Source organism: Agelaius phoeniceus, chromosome 1, assembly GCF_051311805.1.
Source record: "Agelaius phoeniceus isolate bAgePho1 chromosome 1, bAgePho1.hap1, whole genome shotgun sequence".
NCBI classification, from domain to species: domain Eukaryota; kingdom Metazoa; phylum Chordata; class Aves; order Passeriformes; family Icteridae; genus Agelaius; species Agelaius phoeniceus.
The window spans coordinates 42,308,625-42,329,381 of record NC_135265.1 but is presented as its reverse complement, the minus strand read 5'-3'; the positions used below and the strand labels follow the sequence as shown (position 1 = coordinate 42,329,381).

General features: G+C 40.3%; 1 protein-coding gene across 1 annotated transcript in view; it reads left to right on the top strand.

Moving 5' to 3' along the window:
- The window catches only part of OSBPL10 (oxysterol binding protein like 10), a 113,049-nt gene that overhangs the window by 79,249 nt on the left and 13,043 nt on the right, over positions 1 to 20,757 (top strand). The window contains exons 7-8 of the mRNA XM_054644018.2: positions 10,918 to 11,064; positions 17,543 to 18,026. Of these exons, the coding sequence (XP_054499993.2) occupies positions 10,918 to 11,064; positions 17,543 to 18,026 (631 nt within the window). The remainder of the gene's footprint in view (positions 1 to 10,917; positions 11,065 to 17,542; positions 18,027 to 20,757) is intronic.

The window sequence follows — 20,757 nt, the reverse complement described above, 5'->3', positions numbered from 1 at the left end:
CTAATCAGGTCAGCTTGTCCAGTCCTGAACACCTCCCACAGTGGGGGTCCCACGGCCTCTCTGCAGAAAATCTTGCAATTCTCTAGGGAATTATGCCAATGGGAGCTAAGGGTTGTTTGCTAAGGAAAGGTATCATACTCAGTGTGCTGTACTGTCTGGTGAGCAGCAATAAGGGACCTACCTGCTGGGGCCCTTACCAGAGCGTGTTTGTCCTCCCCTTCTTCACGGGATTAGGAGGCCTGAAGAACCTACTACTTCAGGTTTCTCCCCAAGGATCTCACTCTAGAGAGGATGCCTTGTAGTACAGGGAGGTGTCTAAAGGGTAGCTTTCTGCCAGCCTTTCCCCCATGCTACTCTCCTGCACTGACCTGCAGCTCAGTGCAGTCTTTTGTCTTCAGCTCCCCAAAAGTTATAACCATGCAACTTGCAGACCCCTTGGAGTGTCTGAAGTGCTGCTTGGCAGTGGCTGGAATCTGTCCTGCTGCATGCTGTGGTTTGTAAGCTTTGTACACTTACTTTGGATACTCTATTTGTTGCCATTTGCTTCTAGAAAAATTAATTAGTAAAATAAAATTGAATATGAGGAAATTGTTCTTCACTAGTACCTGCATTGCATTAGGTATAGGTTTTGTTAAAATTGTTTATGCTGTGATACTCTCTAAATTACGGTTGTGATTTATGCCAGCCTTCAAGGTTTTTTTGCTTTAATTTAGGACAAGTCCATGGGGCTTTTCTCTTCCTGCATTTTGTTTCATAGTCTCATGTTACTATTCCTTTCTGATGATACCAGTGATGAAATATGTTTATTCCCAGTTCTTACTGAATTTATGCAATACTGCAAAGTAGGATTTAGGATTCAGATTGAACAATTCTGTACTTCAGTGGCCCTCATTTCATGAAAGGTGCTCACAAGCATGTGTGGACTGGTACTGATACTTAATCTTTCCCTTAGAGTCTGTGCTTGGGAATTAGCTGCTTTTCAGCCTGTTTTCAGAACTGACTACCTTAGGTTTATGAAAATCGATTTTTGCAAGAGGAATTGTTTTATGAAGAAAATATGAACATGTGGGGGGAAAAGTTGTCCGATAAACATTATTTGGTGCATAACAGGATTACAGTGCTGTAGGTAACTCAAATGAGGAGCTCTGTTTAACAGGATGTTTAGTCACTGATAGATTCTTTATTTTTAAACATAATCACTTTCAGAGCTAGCTTATTTTTTCTGAATGATTGCACAGGCTATACTGCAATATAAACATAGATGTTCTTTGTTTCATGTTACATGCACTTGCTCCTATCCTTTAAGCAATAAACCAGTCCTTTTTCTTCTGAAATCTCTTATTGTCTGGTCCTCATCACTGCTTCATTATGTTCAGCCCTAAATATAGTCAGAGGTCGTAGTAAAACACATCTGCAGTGTGGGAAAAGGAAGCTTTCTGAGCTTGTTCTTTAATGATGGAAAGACTTCTGTTCCCAGAGATACTCCTGCAAAACATTAACAAAAAGGCATTAGTGCAGTTCTCTAAGAGGGTAGTATCTGGATAATGTGCTTGTCTCCAGATGCCTTGCAGATTGTTTTTGTTGAGAAGGAAAAAGATTGCAGACCTATTTGTCACCTAAGGTACAGGTTTTGTGATTGTTTTCTTTGCTTGCTTTGTCTGTGTGTCAGCCTGTCCGTGCAGTGTTAGTGTCAAGATTCATTTCTGCTTTGCTTGCTTGCTTTGCTTGCTTGCAGTGAGGGGATATCTCCTGAAGAAGGATAGGTTTCTCTTGGTTCAGTAGATGTCTCTGCTATTACATGCTGTATCCAATTAATCTTGTGTGATAGACAGATTGCCACACTTTTGATCCTTGCACTTGTCCCTAGCTGAGAGATTTTCTGAACATCAAGTGTGTTTAGCATATTCAATGAAAAACAACCCCAAGCAACAAACCACAAAATGTATACAAATTATCCATACACACAAAAAAGAGGTGTTTTAATCATTGATGGTCCTTTGAAGAATTTTATTTTCTCTGAAGACCTGAAATACCAAACACAAATAACAAATATGGCAAGAAATTAATTTCTGGGCACTCTGTAAACATTCTTCCCTGATGTAAGCTTTCTCTACCAAATAAGACCTGATTTGACCTATTAGTGCTGAATGATGTATCCACAGTTACATAAATGCTTTGGCCCCATGCTGTCAGAGCAGAAACTCAGATACAGCAGTTACTTACTTATTCAGATAGATATGGCTGGATTATTTTTCTTGTCATATGTAGCGTAGGTAAGTAGAAAATCTGCCTATTATGGCATTTTTCCTTTGTTATATGAAGGAGAAAGTAACTGTCTTGCTGATTGGTTCTCTATGTAGATAACAAAAAGAGAGTGGTGTTCTTGCTTGCCATGGTGATGGTGTGTGTAAGTTATAGTGTATTCACTTTTTCATTGTAAAATCCTTCTCATTTGATTCTCATCCTCTATTGCTTGCTTCAATATTTTAAAAGTTAACTTTAATTTTGGTTCATCATTATTAGAGCTAAGCTCTAATGGCAGAATGCTGGAAGTGTGACTGTGGGTGTGTGATTTGGGGTTTGAAGGGGGTGGATTCCCCCTTGAGGTAGACTTTTTCTGCATTAGAGGAAACAGTTTCTATGAAATACTCTGAGTAAATTTTAAAAAATGCAGCTGAACTGAGCCTGCCTATTTTGCTACCTTTAAGAAAACTTTTTCAGGATGAAAGGAAGGTGTACACAGGTAATAAGTTTTGCTCTCTAAATTCACCATTTAAAATCTGCTATGCTTCTGGGCTCATTGTGTGGCTTTGAAAACATCAAACCTGAACACTGGAAGCCTTTGAAAGTCACTAACTTTGGTATCCTGGTGCCAGCATTACAGTGGGCATATGGGATGTCAGTGTGTTTGAGGTTTTATCCTTGATCTGCTCATTCTTTGCAGTGATCAGTCACAGATGCCACCAGAAGCAAAGCATAAATAAGACTACAGTAAGATGGAGGGAGGCCAGGGCTCAAGCAATGACCTGACTTCACCACCACTTTTCCAGCTCCATTTTTTGCCTTTCTCTGCTTACACTGTGTGGTGGTAAACATTGAGAATAGTATTTTCAAGATTATTTTTTTATTTTAGCTGCTCTTGAAGAGTAGAACATTTTATATAAAGAGATCAGGAGTTTGTTCGATATTAAAAAGTTACTGCCTTATAGTTAAGATTAGGCTTGATAATCTGTAAATGACAATGCATTTGGAAGTTAGAGAAAAAGTGAGTAGATGAGGATGATTTCAGGAATCAGTCTTCACAGTGGGTAGTAAATGTGTTTCAAGACTTTATTTCAAGATTTAGGTTTAGTTTCTATTAAATTCAGTTTTCTATATGGGCATAATTCCTCCTTTCAAAACCTATAGTGGGTTTGTGTGGCAAGATTTTGGTATTGGGGGCCTACAGGGGTGGTTTCTGTGAGAAGCTGCTGGAAGCTTCCTCTGTGTTTGACAGAGCCAATGCCAGCTGGCTCCAGGAATGACCTGCTGCAGGCTGAGGCTGAGCCCATCAGTGATGGTTGTAGTGTCTCTGGGATAACTGACTTATGAAGGGAGAAAAAATGGAACCCTGCAGAGCAGCAGCAGAGAGAGGAGTGAGGATGTGAGAGAAGCAGCTGCAGACACCACAATCAGTGAAGAAGGAGGGGAAGGACATGAAACAGTCCAGCTGCCAGAGCAGACATTCTTCTGCAGCCCATGGAGGACCATGGTGGGTCAGGCTCTCCCTCTGCAGCCCATGGAGGACCACAGTGAAGCAGATACCTGCCCACAGCCCCCTGAGGACTCTGTGCTGGCTGGGGCAGGGACCCTGTGGAAGCTTATGCTGGAGTAGATTCCTTGTAGGATGTGGATTTATGGATCTGTGCAGAGAGAAGGCCAATCCTACCAGAGCAGGTTTTCTGGCAGGATTTGTGGCCCTGTGGGGGACCCATGATGGAGCAGGCTGTGCCTGAAGGACTGTAGCATGTGGAAAGGACCCATGGATGTGCAGTTTGTGAAGAACTGCAGCCCATGGGAAGGACTCACATTGATGAAGTTTGTGGCTGACTGTCCCCTTTGGGAGGGAGTCTGTGCTGGAGCAAGGGAAGAGTCTGGATCACAGTTCCGTTCAGGCAAGGTGTGAAGTACTGACTGCAACTCCCGTTCCCTGTCCCCTGCCCCACTGTGGGGAAGTTGGTAGGCAGTAGTAAAGTTAAACCTAGGAAGAAGTGGTGGGAGGATGGTGTTCAAGATTTGTTTTTATTTTCTCATTACCCTACTCATACTTGATTAGTAATAAATTGAACTAATTTTCCTAAGTCAAGTCTGTGTTAGCCATGAGGTAATGGGTGAGTGATTTCTTCCTGTCCTTAACTCAACCCGTGAGCCTTCTATGGTATTTCTCTCTCCTGCACAGCTGAGAAAGGGAGTGAAGGAGTGCTTTTGGTGGGCATCTGGCTCCTAGCCAGGGACAGCCCACGACAACCAGTAGCATGACAATATGCTAGTCTGTATGTAAATGCTTTAATAAGTTCAACTTACAGCACAAGCTACATTTGATCACTGCTAATAAGGGATGAGTACAGTAAGCTTGCATGCTTTTCTGCCAGGTGCATGCTACAATAAGTGCAATTAAATGTGGGGTGCCCAGTGGAAGAAGACAAGTGAAGTTAGTGCAGTTATGTCACTTCTGATCTGGTGACAAGCCCTGCAAGAAGCTAACAGCTCATTATATGCTACTACTTTGGGGTGTTCTTACTGTATGTGCTTTACAAAAAGAATTCTAACTTTAGTATTGAAACCGGTGAAAATCTTACGGGGCCCATTTCTTGCATTAGTGTAAATGTGCTAAAGCACTCCCTGACCTTACGGAGTTATATTTAATCTTACACCCACGGAAAACCTGCTTGCAAGCTTTTGAGTTACACAAATGGAAGTGTAAATGATGCTTGCAAACCTATGCTATTACTGAAGGCAATCTGAAAATCAAAATGAGGCCCTTAACTTTTATATCCAGTAATAGGGACCAAAGATAATTAGAGGACTAGGTGGAAAATACGACAATCCTTGTCTAGTTTGAGAATGCTAATTCTGTTTAATATTTCTTCTAACTTACTCCCTCTTGATGCAGAGGTGTTTTCTAAATAGGGGCTTTTTAACAATCTTTTGCATTTTTTTGAACATAGAAGGACTTAAAGAATACTTCCCTTGGAATATTACAAAATGGTATGTTTTTATCTGGATGTTTTAAGTTCCTAAGATTCATCTTCTTGCTCCTGACTACAGTCCTTTTTATAGTACATAAAAATGTTTTCATGCCTAAATGAAGATTCTTAGAATACTTTTTTGTAATTATATGAAGAATATGAGGTCCTCAGTGTGTCCCTGAGATACATGTCCCTAATATCTCAGGATATACACAGTCTCTGCTTACTGTCATGGTGGAGAAAAGGCTGAGTTTCTCTATGCCTTCTTTACCTTGGCCTTTACTGGTAACAGACTTTGAGATCAGAGGGAAAATCTGGAGGTAGACAGACCCTTCATGGAGGGGGAACAGCATATGGAGCTGTATATGTGCAGCACTTAAGCTGCACATATACAGCTCCAGGGTCTCTAACAGATTATGGAATTTGGGAGAGGTTTGTGTAGACTAGAGGAAAGTGAATGTCATTAATTTTTTAAAAAAGGGCAAGAAGGGACTCTCTGGGTGTTCTGGTAACATCTGGGATCCTGCAGGTTTTTCAGCCTTTCCTCAGACCCTGGGAAGGTGGTGGAGCATCTAACCCTGGAAGGTATCTCCAAACACATAAAGGACAAGAGGACAATTAGAAGTAGTCTTAATGGACTTACAAAGGGAAAATCATGCTTAACCAGCATGATTCCCCTCACAATGATAGTGACTCACTTGGTGCTTATGGGGAGGGCAGTGGATGTTGTTTGCTTTAATGTTGATAAGGCTTTTGATGCTGTCTTCCCGAACATCCTCACAGAACAACTCAGCCCAGAGGGTTGTGATCAGTGGTACAAGGTCCAGTTGGAGGCCAGTTACTAATGGTGTACCTCAGGGGTCCATACTGGGATTGGCACTGTTCCACATCTTCATTAATGACCTGGATGATGATGCAGAGTGCATTCCTGAGAAGTTTGTAGGTGATGAAAAACCTGGGAGGAGTGGCTGATGAGCCAGGGGGTTGTGCTGCCATAGAGAGAGAGAGATCTTGGCAGTCTGGACACAGAGGAGTCTCTTAAAGATAAGCTCAGGGAAGTGCCAATTCCTGTTATCTGGAGGATATTTGAGAGTAAACTCTTGCACCAGTACAGGCTGGAAGCCATCTGGTTGGAAAGCAGTTCTGCAAAGATCTTGGGGGACAGCAAGCTGACCATGAACCAACAAAAATGTTTTTGTGTGCCCAGCAGCTTCCTGGGCTGCATTAGGAAGAGTGTTGCCATCAGGTTGAGATCCTTCCCCTCTACTTGGCAGAGGTGAGGCCACATCTGCAGTGTTGTGTGCAGTTCCCCAGTGCAAGAGGGGCATGGACTTAATGGGGTACGTCCAGCACAGGCCCCAGAGATGAGGAAGGTTCTGGAGCATCCTTCCCATGAGGAGGGTCTGAGGGAGCTGGGACTGTCCAGCCTGCAGAAGAGAAGATTCAGGGGTATTTTATCAATATACATGAATACCTCATGGGAGTGAAGAACAGGGAGACAGGTTTTTCTCAATAGTGCCCAGTGACAAAACAAGAGCCAGTGGAAGTGAATCTGAACACCAGCAAATGCACTTCTGTTGTGGAGAGCATTGAACACTGGCGTGGGTTGCCCAGAGAAGTTGTGGAGTCTCCATCCTTGGAGATAATCAAAACTTAGCTGGGCAACTGGTTCTACATGCACTTGCTTCAGCAGGTGAAGGACAAGAAGATACCAAGAAGTCTGTTCTAACCTAAATGAGACTCTGATTCTGTGTGTTCCTTTCTTCCCCTCAAAAATCCAACCAAGACGAGACCCAGGTCATTCTTGAATGTATTGTTGCATTGTATGGTTTGTGAAGTATGTTGGAAAATGAAGTTCTGAGCTGTATATCTGTATTAATTACCTAACAGTTAATTTCCAGCACAGCAGTTAATTTGAAAAATTAACTTGTGGAAGAAGCTGTAGAAGGACAGAGACACATTTGCCCTTTCACGGAAGTACAGCTTTTGACTCTGTGATTCTATCCCAGGCTTGTCAGTGTGTCTTTTCCTAAAAGCATTTTTGTAAAATGCAGAATGTTTCCTTCAGAAACTGTTTCTTACCTTTACAGATTTCATCTGTTAAAAAAGAATCAGCATGTTTTCTGTTGGAGACTGCTGACTAGAACATCCATTTTGTGTCCCCGCAGATGACCTCTCTAAATTAATCGATCTCAGTTCTAATGAGGTGACCTGTTTAAAATAGCTCTCTGCCGGTGTGTATTTTCATGTCTTTGGCATTTAAACTTTGAAGTGCATCTCTTCCTGGGATTTTTAGAAATTATCTTTTATTTTCTCTTCAGATTTTTCTGAAAAATGCTGGTGCTTCAGCCCAGTATTGGAAACCAATTTTGATTTAAATGATTTTATATATAAGCCCCTTTTTTGTGGTTGTTTGTAGCTGGTTCAGTATTGGATTTCTCAGGGTCAGCACCTAAGCCAGGCTGTGCTGTTCATTCCCCAGCTGGGCAGTGCACAGCTCAATAGCTTTTACATTATGCTCTGACCACGCAGGGGTGGAGCAGATCGCTGCTTTCCTAGGTCAGTTGTGCAGTTACGTTTTACAGGACAAGGTAAAAAAAAGTCTGTGTCTGATAATTCAGAAAAGCTGCCGTTAAAGGATAATCAGTCCACATAATCCTTTGCATTCTGCTGAATGCTTATGCACTGGATACTACTAAACTGCATGCTATTTTCATGGATAGAAAAAGAATTAAAGAATGGTTGAACTTTTATGACACTTTAAAGATACATCAGCTTTGTATTTTGTTACTGCATGCGTCCACTCACACGGTGTGGTTGTTACATGCTTACATGTTGGTTTAAGAAAATGTGTTAGTCAAAGTTACTTTTTGTGCTCCTATAAACTTATTTAATAGTGACACAGAACAGCTAATGAGGAGAGAGGGAAATATAGAAAGGATATTGCTTTCTGACGATGACTGCTCTTCAGTTCCTCTAGCACAAATTGTAAACTGCTTCCTTAAATTCTTCTCCTTGGAAAGTGAGAAAAGCGCAGTTGTCTGCATGTCATTCCCTGAAGGTCACTTGTGTGTTGATGACTGTAATAGCAGAGTTTGGTTTTTTTGGTGACCTTGCACAAGTCCTTAAAATAGGGATAGTTAAGGTAATTAAGATTTTAGTCTTTACAGTGTGCTCATTAAACACGATTGATCTTAATGTTACATTGTGCTCATCCTCTCTGATGATCAGAAAGGCTTTCATTTAGAACAATGCAAATGCTACTTTAGTGAGCACCCCAAGTGTCCATAGGGTGGCTTGCTCTGACCGTGGATGTTCTGCAGCGTAGCAGAGAGGGGTAACTTCACAAAATATTCTCAGTTGCTTGCTATTTTGTTAGTAACAGTTAAGAGGCAAGGAAAGCCTAACACCTATTTCATCAAGAAAGAAGGAAAGAAGATTTTCTGGCCCTGGGTAAATGTGCAGTCTTTGGGAGAAAAAGAAAATTCTTAGTGTGTCATTTAGTCTGCAGACTGGTAATGGGTAATTTGTTTGTTTTCTGATGCTGTTAGCAACTTAAGGCTATGCAGCTGTTACATGTTCATGTAAAAAGATGTTACCTGCTGGCATGTTCTCTTTCTGTCCTCTTTCTGTCTCCCACTTGTGCACACTCACACAAATTTGTGCCCCTTCCCCTCCTTCCTGGAGAGCCGCCGATCAGGATATCCTCTGGGAACAGCAGCACCATTTCCCAGTTGGAGCTGCGTGCATTTAAGCTCACTGATCTCAATGCCATGTGACTGGAAACGCAAGGAGCAGATTGCCATCCGGTGCACACTCTCCAACCCCTCAGTTGGAAAAAAAAAAAAAAAAAAAGAGAAGAAAGAGAAAAAAAAAAGAGGGGGTGGGAGTGAGGAGGGGAGGTTCCCTTGCTTTTTTTGTAGCGCTGTTAATTCCTGCTGGAGCTTGTTTGCCGCAAGCTCGGTTCATGGCAGAGGCAGCAGAGCCTATTCGGTTGCTCAGTGCTCTCAATGAGGTCAAGCTGCATCAAAGGGAAGCCTCCTGTGGAAGCATCTCCTGTAAGTTCTGATACTGCTTTTTCCCTGCTACCTCCAAATAAATCATAGCCTGTATGACTCTGCCAGGCTTCAGTGCTTTATCCCTCCCCGACTGATAATTTTGTGTGAGATTGTCAGGTTTTATGTTAATTGAACTTGTCAGTGAGGCGTCAGTTGGGTAATAATGCTGTGCATTTTGGGAGAAAAGGGCTTATCTTCTCTCCTTTTATTTTCCAAGGGAGTGGGAAGAAGAAAGTGTGGTTTTGTCCTTTTGAAAAGCTCCAAGCTGTTGAGGTTACAGCTCACCAGATTCTGTTTTATGTAATCTACATATTCTACTTTCTAAATAAAGCAACTATAAAGTGTATTGCAGATGTCATTGGGTTTCACCAAAGAGCTATTATTTTAGGAATAGCTACCTAAACATTTAAGTAATTTTAAAAAAAATAGAGAAAGTACTTTATTCAGATTTTGGAAACCTCTGTAGTAACTTAATTTCAAAGAAACTCCCCTTACACAAGCTGCAGTTCACCTGAGGGGTCTCTAATGTGATCATTCAGAAATATTCCTTTGAAACCTAATTCTGGATATTAGCTGGTTTTAGTGAAACTTTTCAGTTGCGTAGGCTTCCACACTGAGATGAAAAATTTCTTGTTTTATGTAATGAGCTAGCTGTTCCTGCAGAAATGCAATTTAGCATGAAAGAATGCTAACTTTTACAGGGAGTGTTGTCTCATTTACAGCATGGAATCTTTGGGCAATAATGACATGCTGGGCTGTAATTTTTCATCTACATAACCCAGTTTTTTTTTCCCTTGAAGTACAAGAAGCTTACTTGAATACATATCTGGAAGGCTTGCAGAGTGGTTTCAATAGCTTGAACAAAGTAACTACCACCTGTTTGGATTATTGTTAGTTATACATTGTAAACCCTGAGGAAAAATAAAATATCACAAGTCATTATCCCTTTTGCTGTAAAGTTCCTCTTGAAGGGACTGGCATGGTGCCTGTCTGTTGATATTCAGCTTGTATTTTTGGAAACTCAGCAGCACGGGCGTTGTGCTGTAAGGTGATGAAGTGTTGCAATAGTTATAAAGAGTTATGGCACTGCTCTACTTCCCAAAATCTTATGTCTTTGGGTTTTTTTCAAAGGTGTGTTCTTTAATTATAGTTGTCTTTTTATCTTCTTTAGTTAATATCTTGACTTTCTTAAATATCTAACTTTGAAATTGGATAGAGAAAGGAAAAAACCTGTGAAATCGGGTCATGCAGCATCTATGAATATTTGCTGGGGAGATTTATGAAACAAACTTGAAGACTCATTTTCAACTGCATGTTTCTATTTAATGAAAAGATGACTTGTTACTTAAATATGCTATGAGATTTATCTGACATGACTGCAGTATAAATATGAGAAGAGAATGTGTAAATTAGCATCTCATACTTAGTACTCTCATTCTGGGAAACGGATCAAAATGCTTTATGAACCCATGACTGGATTTTTTATTTATTTTGACTTTGTATCTTTTCTTGTCTTTAACATAGGCTGTCTTCAGTTCCATCAAGACAGCTCCATTTTAAAACATATATAGTGGTGGAAAATACCATTCTCTGTCTTTTTGTCCAGATGGTGATGCTTCTTTTCATTTCAGCATTCAGCTTCTGAGTTGATCCTAGTTGAAGATGAAATGACAGATACTGAAGATAATGAAGAGGAGGATTTAGGAGTCATGGATGATCAACGCAGTGTAATTCTCCATCTCATCTCTCAGCTCAAACTTGGCATGGACCTTACCAGGGTAGGAACACTGTATCTCTTTTATATCTGTTCACTATTGTTTTTTCTTCTGTGTGTTTATGTGCACAGCCAGTTATTGTGAGTGTGTTTTGCCCCTGTGGACAGTGAAATTTTCCTCTTTATAAAAATGTGAGAGCTGTGGAGTGCTGTCTCTTGCTAGGCAGGCTTTCACATGAAGTGGCCACATCAGATATTTTAGAGATGGAGGGGGAGGGAAGGAAAAAAAGAAGAAGAAAAAAATCCTCCAAAACTCTTTCTTACTTTTTTGCAAGTCTTTCAGAGAGTTACTTTCAGAGTAACCATATGTTGTGTATGTAACCCACAAGTATGTCAGGGTGCACTGGGTGTTGGAGGAACAATAATGGCAATTGTATGGATGAAGGATATACATGTTCACATAACTGCTTTGTGGATCGGATTCCATTTAATTGCAAGTCAGCTTCAGAAAAACCCCATGCTGGTAAAGAAATTACAGTCTTCAGTGTATCAGTTCTTGTCAGTGTTGAGCAGCTCACTGGTTTAACCTTCTGTGCATTCTTCTGGTCCTAGAACCAGTATTGTCACAAGCTTGTCCATACTGATATGAGCAAAGAGATTACAGTGTCTGAGAAATTTTCCCTTCAGTCCTTGGAGTTTGGGAAATGAGGTAGATGTTAAGGAAGGAAGGAGTGCTTCTTTTTGAATAGTCTTGTATTCCAGTGAAACCTTCTCATGGGGCTTAATAAATAATCAAGGAGATTTTTGTAAATATATGGAATATCCTTTCCTTGCACAAGGGTTTTCTACTTAAAAATCCCCCAGATAAAACTCCTGTTGTCCACTTCTCACAAATAAGAGTTCATTCTGACACTCTCCACAAGTAATACAAAGTTTGGAAGGACCAGACAATTTCTCTGGCACGTTCTTGAAGTAGTTTTGCAGGAAGTTACTCTCATGGGCATTTTGATATTCTGAAGAGTTCATCTGCTTTTATTTTTTTAACATATTAATCAAAAACCATAATATTTTTACAAAATAAAGTTTTCTCAATATAGCTTTTCCTGCTTGCTCTGGAACAATTGTCAGTGTTTTAAAATAATTACAATATTAAGACTGAGCAATCCTGTGTTCTGTTGCTGAGTAGCTGCACAGAAATGAATGTTTTATTCTAAATAAAATGAAAGTTTCATAATTTCATTTTGAATAATTTATACCTCTCACATTTTAGCATGTCTGGGGTTATATACAGTTCATTTTTGATTTTGTTTTTCTTACATTCTCACTTTTTCTTAGCTCTTCCTCTTTTCTGTGTTGGTTTTCTAAGGCTGTCTTGAGTCTATAATGTTCAAACTAGGCTAAGATTTCTTATCCGTGGTTCTTGTGTCTTCAGAACATTTTGTCTTTGTCTAAAGACAAGATTTTTCTTTCCTGGTTTTCACAGTCATCTTCTTGTCATGGCAGAGTAGGCAAAACCCAAAGACACACAGTTAATGTAAGTAAGAGAAATTCCGGTAAATAAGAGAAGAGTAGACAGTTATAAGAGAAATATGAAGGTAAATACATATATGATAACCTGTTTCTTACGTAGTGTTCTTAGAGCACAGTTTTTAAAGATAATGATAAATGTTGAAATGAGAAGAGGAACAGGCATATGGCAGAGTTAGATCTGTTTGTAGTCTGTGTGATGCATGAATACACATATGATAAGTATTAATGAGACATGCCACATGTGCACATCACTTTTCTGCCCATTTTGAGGATTAAAAAAAAATACAGGACAGCTGGCTGCATTTTTTTATCAACTTTGCTTACTGACATGAGGCCCTTAGGGCCGCTGACATGTGACAATAAAGCTGGGTTTGTTGGCTGCACTTCTTCCCATTTTTCATTATTCTTCTGAAAGTCAGATTTCAGAGCACCTTGATGCTCATCACCTTCTGGTGGAAGTGGTTGTGGCACAATAGTTGCTAATATCAGAGGATGTTTTTACATGTTTCCATTTGCCTGTGCTATCTTCCCTAGGGCTGTGTCTTTGGTTCATTCTGAGAGCTGCATGATACTCACGTGAACAAACAGCTTTTTCTGAGCCCTTGGGGGTTTTGGGTTCTGGATGCATGAGCTTTACCTTTACATTCCATATCACAGGAAACAGCATCTTATCCTTATGTTAGCCATGGCCTTGCCTGTGCTGACAGCAGTTTCCCACAGTGAAGACAGCCACATTAATGTTGTGGAGGTGCTTCCCTTCTGGAATGTGTCATACTGCTTTGCCTTTTAGTGAGGAGTTAAGGAGTAAAAACTGCTGTGAAGGAGAACACCTGCAGTGAAGTATCAAATCTGTGTGGGGATTTGCTAGAATGGCCTAAACTTCATGGTGGCCAAATAGGCTTCAACAGCTGCTGGAGAGAGTTGGGTGGGGAGCAGTACACAGCAGCAGAATGTGTACACAACTGATGCTTCAGACTGGGATAGGACTTTCAGCCTCATTTGAAACTAGAATTGCTGGGGAAAAAGACAAGTTTCTAAATTGTTTGTTCTTCAGACTTTTAAAAAATTAAAAACAGGGCCAAAACCCCCTGACAGTCTTTGTGGCAAATGGCATCTAATGGATTGCAGTTAATGCTAACAGCTTGTTCAGATGGGTGGTCACTCCCCTGCATTCCCTTACCTTCCTTTACACAATTAATATATGCTAAAAATAAAGGGTTGCCATTCTTTGTAAAAGAGCTGCCAGTAATTCTGCAGAATGTCAGCCTGTTGTAAATTAACATTGTGATGTGTTCATGTCATAAGTTTTTCCTTTGCTTGCCAATATTGTTTTACCTTGCAATTTTAAAATGTAAGTGGCATGAAAATAGCTTGTTTTATTCCCACAATGACACAGATAACAGTGGAAAGAAAGCTTTTACACGTCTAAGAGAAGGCTATCTCAGCAGGAGGTACCTTGGCTGGATTTCTGAAAAAATTAGGGAATGGTGCTGACACCCATGTTTTTCCTCACAGTAAATAATAGTGGGGATAAATATCTCTATTCTTAAGACATTGTGCTCATTTTTCTCAGTTGCATTCAGATCTAATTAAGTGAATTCAAACCTAGGAGGTTATAATCAAGTTTTCAACCAGTATTGTCTTTTTAACCTCAATGAAAATGGAAGAATGCCTCTTAAACTGCTTTCTTTTCATCTGAAGCCCGAGAGAGAGTAAGAATAGATTGTTCTAACATTTTAGAATGAGGTGAGGTGATTTCTTTCCTTCAGACTTCAGCAACTTGGTATTTCTTCCAGAGTGTTTCTTTTGTCCAAATGGTTGTCATGCTGACATTTTCTCAGAGGAAAAAATTAGTCAGTTTTAACTTCTTATGCAATTTAAAAAAATAATTCATAGTCCTGCCCAAAGCCAGTATAAAGAACATAGGTCCTAAGTGTTTTTTTCTGGACACTTCATTCTGTCTGGCTGCAGAAGAGTTGAAAACCTCATTCCTTTAAAAGCTGGAGTGCTAGCACAAGTGCACAACAGCCCAGTGCTGGCAAGAAGAATGTTATACGCTTTCAAATTTATTTATTTTTGTTTTTCTTATTTCTGCAGAAATCAAGATAGGGCCAATTAAAAAAAAATATTGGTGTGATTTTTTTATTTTTTTGGTGCTGTATTAGTGTGTGGTGGTGTTGCATATTGAAACTTTGAGGGTATGAGATTATTTAATAAAATGCAATGTTTTGTAGGCATATTTTGTAATACTGAAGTTGTGTAAGCTTTAAAAGTCAAATATTTTTATTTCATAGTTCTGCCTCCTTGTGTGGAAACAATTCAGTTATTCAGTGGATCCGTTCCTGCCACAATTGAGGATTTAATTTCCAGCTTAGTTAGGCTTTTAAAGCAAGATCATTTGAGCTGGAGTGCAGGCCTGACTCAGATTTTAAATTGATTCTTGAAACTCAATAGTTAGAGTCCAGTGATTCATCACATCTCACCTGGTGGCAGTGCTGGTGTAGCTGTGTTAAGCAAAGCACCCATCTGGGACTTAAGGGAGGAGGTACCAAGACTCTGTGGCCATGACAATGGGATGAGACCACGGCAGTCTTAGTGTTGTACCATAAAATCATCTGAAGGATGGTCTGCAGTTTTCTTCTCCTCTGTTTGTGCTAATAAAGGTCACTGTCTTCAGAGAGAAGCTCTTGGACATAGTGAGATGCAGAGTGCTGTTTATTCAAATGAGTTTGCCCTTTCAAGTCTCTGCAGTGAACTCACAAAGGCACTACTGGTACTTCTAGACAGAAAATATGGGAGATTTTTTGTATGTTTTGCTGTCACTTTCCCATCTTGTACCCTGATCTTTTAGTGTATAATTTATATTAAAATGAGATCCTGAATTGAGGATTTCAACTGCTGAATTGCATTTTCCTAAAGATTATATTGGATAATGAATATCTGGTCAGAATGAGAATGCTGCAAATAAGATGGACTTGTTTAAAGAGCTAAAAATAAAAAAAAACTCTACTGGCTTTCTGCTTTGCCTTCAAAGTTTTGGATTTCATTTTGAAAACCAATCTCCTCAGCCTGCCACTGTCACACCACCAGCACTGTAGGCTGTCATTAGCACTCAGTCTGCCACATATAGTGTAAAATTAAGGTCCTCCATCATTCAGGTTGGTGGCAGAAATTATGTGGAGTCCTCAAGGCTTAGAGAGTAGAGTCAGAGGAATATTACAGATGGAACTTTGCTTGATTTATATCTAAACTTGTAAAAATTATTAGCCTATAAAGGACTGTATGTGTGTAAATATAAAATACAGAAGGAGAGAGCCAATAAGCAGATAAGTTACCAGACACAGCAGTTCTCTCTTTTTGCAGGAGGTGCTGTGACTTGCTGTGTAGCTGTAAAGACTCTGTTCGAGCTGCTGTGACTGGAATTCTTGTTCCTGTTTACAAGTTCTCTTTGAGAAGGGCTGAATGATTAATAAAAGTTTGAAAGCTTCTATTTCATTATCCATGGGATCCAAAAGGGCTGATCTGTGCTTTGGTCCCACTTAGAATGGCAAGCTGGACCAGCAGGGGGAAAGCAAATGTGTTTGTGACAAACAGTGGCTCCCTGCCAGCTGTAAATAACCCTTGCTTTTGGGAAAGGGAAAAAGTAAAAATTTAAAGTGAAAATGCAGTGAAAATTTAAAGAAGAAAGCAGAAGAATTGCTGTAATAGAGAACAGCAGGTTTGCATCTGGCATCATTGAGCCACTTGGATTCACATAAGATAAATTTGTGCGTGCCAGAAATTCCTTTTGGTCATATGAGAGCAACCCTTGAGCTCCCCTGCGACAGACCTGCACAAAGTGGGGAGCATGGGGGCAAAGAAGGGAGAGAAATAAATTATGTTCCTTAGCCCTTGTTTGCCTTGCAGTACCCTCCAGGATGCTTCACTGGAAAATTCCAACAAAGTGTTCTTGTGAAGTGAGTGACCTTGGCAACATCTGCGTTGCTAGAGAAGGCCCTTGAGACTGTATCCAAGTCACCTGGGGCTGGCTCCCTCCAGGGCAGACTGCCTAGTGCTCAGCCCCAGGCTTTTTTCTGGGCCCAAGGGAGCCTCTCTATTCCCATGATATGAATGTAATGGTTTGTGCAGTTTGTCTTTCAACTTGTCTGAAATAAAGCGAAGCCATGCAGGGGCCCACCACAGTGACATGGAACCATCTGAAACTGAGGGGGTGTGCCATGGGCTTGGGGGAGACAGGAGATTAGGGATGGCAAGGGATTTGGCTTGGGAATTGTGGAGGGACATGGCATATGATGACACTCTAGGGCAAATGGGGAGTGCTTTCTTGCCTACAGCCTCTTGGGAAGGCTCCTTGGGATGGTTTTATACTTGGAAATAAACTTGATATTTGGTTGTGGTTGGATATCCTTGGGTTGGTTTGTTAGAGGCTGGAAGGGACCTAATCTGTGTAGAGTGGGTAGTCAGGGGCCCAGGAGTGAAATATGGGACAGAGATGTTTGACAGAAGGGATGGATGTACCCCTTACATTCTCCAGCACTTAGGGGTTGGTGATGGGTACGTTCATATAAAACACTCACCTTCTGGTGGTTTGGCCCTCCCATTTTGGAGGGTTATGATTAGTTTGGTTTGTTGACATTTGGTGTACATTAGTTTATATCAAAGTATGGTTTTGTGTCCTGTAAACAAAGAAAACAATGTCTGGTTTGTTAACTGAGAGGAAAAGGTGGGTTTCCATGTGTGTGGAACAGCCCATCCCTGTTGTGTGAGCTGCTCCTGAAAGTCATGATGAAATAGGAAGCACCCTGCATGGGTATCAAGGCCACTGCTTTTTCCTTCACTCATTATTTACACTGCAAAGAAAATTAAATTGTTGTGGAATGGGAGGGAAATATGCTATCCCAAAATTTGGCAGGGTCAGAATTCCAGCTGTCCTAACTGTTCCCTCTCCCCCTTTCCCCTCAGTAGTGTGATCACAGGGAAATCATATATGCCTTTGTCTGCTTTGCATACAGGTAGTGCTTCCAACATTTATTTTGGAGAAAAGATCCCTGCTGGAGATGTATGCAAATTTCATGGCCCATCCAGACCTGTTTTTGTCAATTGCAGCTGGAGCCACTCCCGAGGAAAGAATTATCTGCTTTGTGGAGTATTATCTAACAGCTTTTCACGAAGGCCGAAAGGGAGCAGTTGCCAAGAAGCCCTATAACCCTATAATTGGTGAAACCTTTCACTGCTCGTGGGATGTGCCTAGAGATAAAGTGAAAGCATTCAGAACTAATGGTGCCTCCACGGTTTCTAAGGACTCAGCCAAGGAGCTTGGCCAGGACCACTCCTCGTGCTACAAGCTGAGGTTTGTAGCTGAGCAAGTGTCTCATCATCCACCAGTATCTTGCTTTTACTGTGAGTGCAAAGAGAAGAAAATGTGTGTGAACGCTCACGTATGGACCAAAAGCAAGTTCATGGGCATGTCAATAGGTGTTTCTATGGTAGGTGAAGGTAAGAAATGTGCTTTTATTCTGCTTTTTTTTAGCTAATATTTCTGGGTGTCAACAGAAATCCAAATGTTTTCCTACTTGCTCTCCCTCTGACCTTTCATTTGAACCTTATGACTGTTTGCTTTTGTGAAGTTTGGAATTAAAACTGTAGGTTTCATATAACCTTTTGCTGTCCAGACAGAATGTGAAATGAACATTGCATATATAAATGTGTGCTTATATTGATGAGACTGTTAATTTATGTGGCCAGACTTCAGAAACAATTAAGTCATAATAGCAAATGACAAATTATGGCATATTCTGAGAGATCATTTTTGGTCACTTTCAAAGTAATATGGGATTTGGTGTTCATTATTGGAACAAAGCAATGAGAAGAAACTCATTTTTGCATAAACCTGACATTTGTTTTTCATAGTTTCTGCAAAGAATCATGATTTCTGTAGTGTTTGCAAAGTTAGTCTATTTACATAAGCTTTCTAGAAAGTCACATAGTAGAGGTGTGAATCCTGCTTTTCTATATCCTACACATGCAGTGTACATTGTGATAAATCACTGCCCAACTTGAGTTCAGAAATACAGGGAGTCATAACAAATCCTTAATGGATGATCTGAACTGATGCACACACTTGTACCAGTGTTGTCACTGACTGTTAATGCATTGAGAGAAGTGTGTTTCTAAGCAATTTAGTCCTTTTGGCTGTTTGAGGGTAAGATGCTATGTATGGATTTTACTGTTTTGTCTTAAATAGTTTTTGGACTGTAGTCTCAGAAGTATGAAGACAACTTGCTTCTTTTTGTCACCATTATGTTAAATACTGTGGTATTAATGGCAGTAAAAAAGTGGAGTGGGAAATGCAGAAATGCAGTGGTTTGGCTTTGCTTATTAATAGCAACAAAATAACTATGGTGAAAAAATACAAATATATTCTGCTATTTCCACTATCTAAAACTAAAGACCAGTGGAAAGGACTACAGTTGCTCCTTCCCTGATGGCAATATATTCCCTTTTTTTAATAGAAGAGGCATGAAACCTCCTTACTACTGGTTTTGATACCCTTGTGATAAAAGTCTATGTTAGCATGTGTTTCCTTCTTCCCATGACTTAGGTATTTTGCTTTGAGTACAGAGTTAAGGAAGTTGGCAAGGGAGTGTCAGAACGGAAATTGGTCTGTCTGTCTGTCCCCTGCCTGTACTACTGCCAGTCTGAGTCACTGGCTTAACATTCTGCATTTTTCTGGTACATGTTCGTTTCTAGTACTCTTTTGCTGAGTGAAGGAACTATTTAATGGAAATAAAATTAAACATGAAGTCACTTATGATTATGTAGGAGTAGGGAAATTTCTTTCTCTTGCTGCTAGCACACACAGTTCCCTGGGATTGGGGGTGTCTACTGTGGGGATTATTTAAGACTTCAAAGTCCTGATGTGTCCCAGTTTTGAGAGAGAAAGGGTCTAAGAATTAACTGCTTACTCACCCCAAGGATTGTTTAATGTGTGCTTGTGAGAATCAATTCCTCCCTATGCTCTTTCTTTTTTTTTTTTTTTTTTTTGTGATCCTGGAGACATCCCAGGAGTGGAGGCGGGCTTTGGGGAACATCTGCAGTAGCAAACTCTTTTATTCCAAGGTTTGCTGCTGTCTCTGTGATGTGCATGCTGGGAGGAAGTCTGGGTTCACCAGTTCATAGTTACTATTCATCTTTGTGTTCATGTAAGCAGTGCAAGAGCAGGGGCATTCACAGCCACAGCATTTCTGGGAAGTGATGGAGACACTTCAGTGCAGCCCAAGCATTTCTGTTGCATGTTGAGGGCTGGCAATGGTCAGCAAGAACTTGTACCACTGAGGCTTTTCTGTCATCTGAAAACAGCAAACCTAAGCCTGGCAGCCTCAGTTTAAAATGTGCAGTTCCTTCTCTTGAAACTGCACTTTCTTTAATTTTTTTTTTGTTTATTTATTTTAGGTCCAGGGAAATCTTCCTGATTAAGTTGGTGTGTGGATTTGTCAAGCTGTGCAAAAATTAGAATCTACTGCAGATGCTTCTTTCTTATGTGCTGCATAAGTATAAATTCTGTAGTAGATTGAGGTCAGTGTGAGTACCAGGGAATAGATTGCTGAACCAACAAAAAGGAGATGTTGGACTAAAAGTGTGGAAAATCTAAGGCTGTATTTTTGTGCCTAGTAATGCAGGGCCTAATAATTTTAGTAATGTGAAATATAATTTCAAAATTTTTTCCTTCTGTTTAGGGACAGATTAGAGTCGCAATATTTCATATGGGCTGAATTAGTCTAGCAAAGTTAGTGAGTTGGGCTGTGGAAAGGTGCTGATAGTCAGAAGGCATATGGAGCTACTTAAGATAGGTAGAAACTTAAAGTTAGCTCCTTGGAGAGAACTTCACACACCAAGGTTAGCTGGTAAGGTTGTAGAATCTTATTTTAATCTTTTAAAAGCAGATTGAGTTTCTGGGGAATGAAATATCACTGATCCTACTTTTGATGAGAGACAAAGTAACATCTCATGGATCCTCAAAATCTCTGGGCTTTGATTGTTGTGGGGTTTTTTTGCTACTGTGCATTGGATGACCAAACTAATCGTGTTATTGTTGGGATTTTTTCTTGTCTCTTACTCCTTTTTTTGTCCTAATTTCCCCCTCATTATGAACATGCAGCACTTTTTTTTGCCTGTTGCTGGAGTTAAATTACATACATGTGTGGGTCTTTCACTCTTTGTAAGAGCA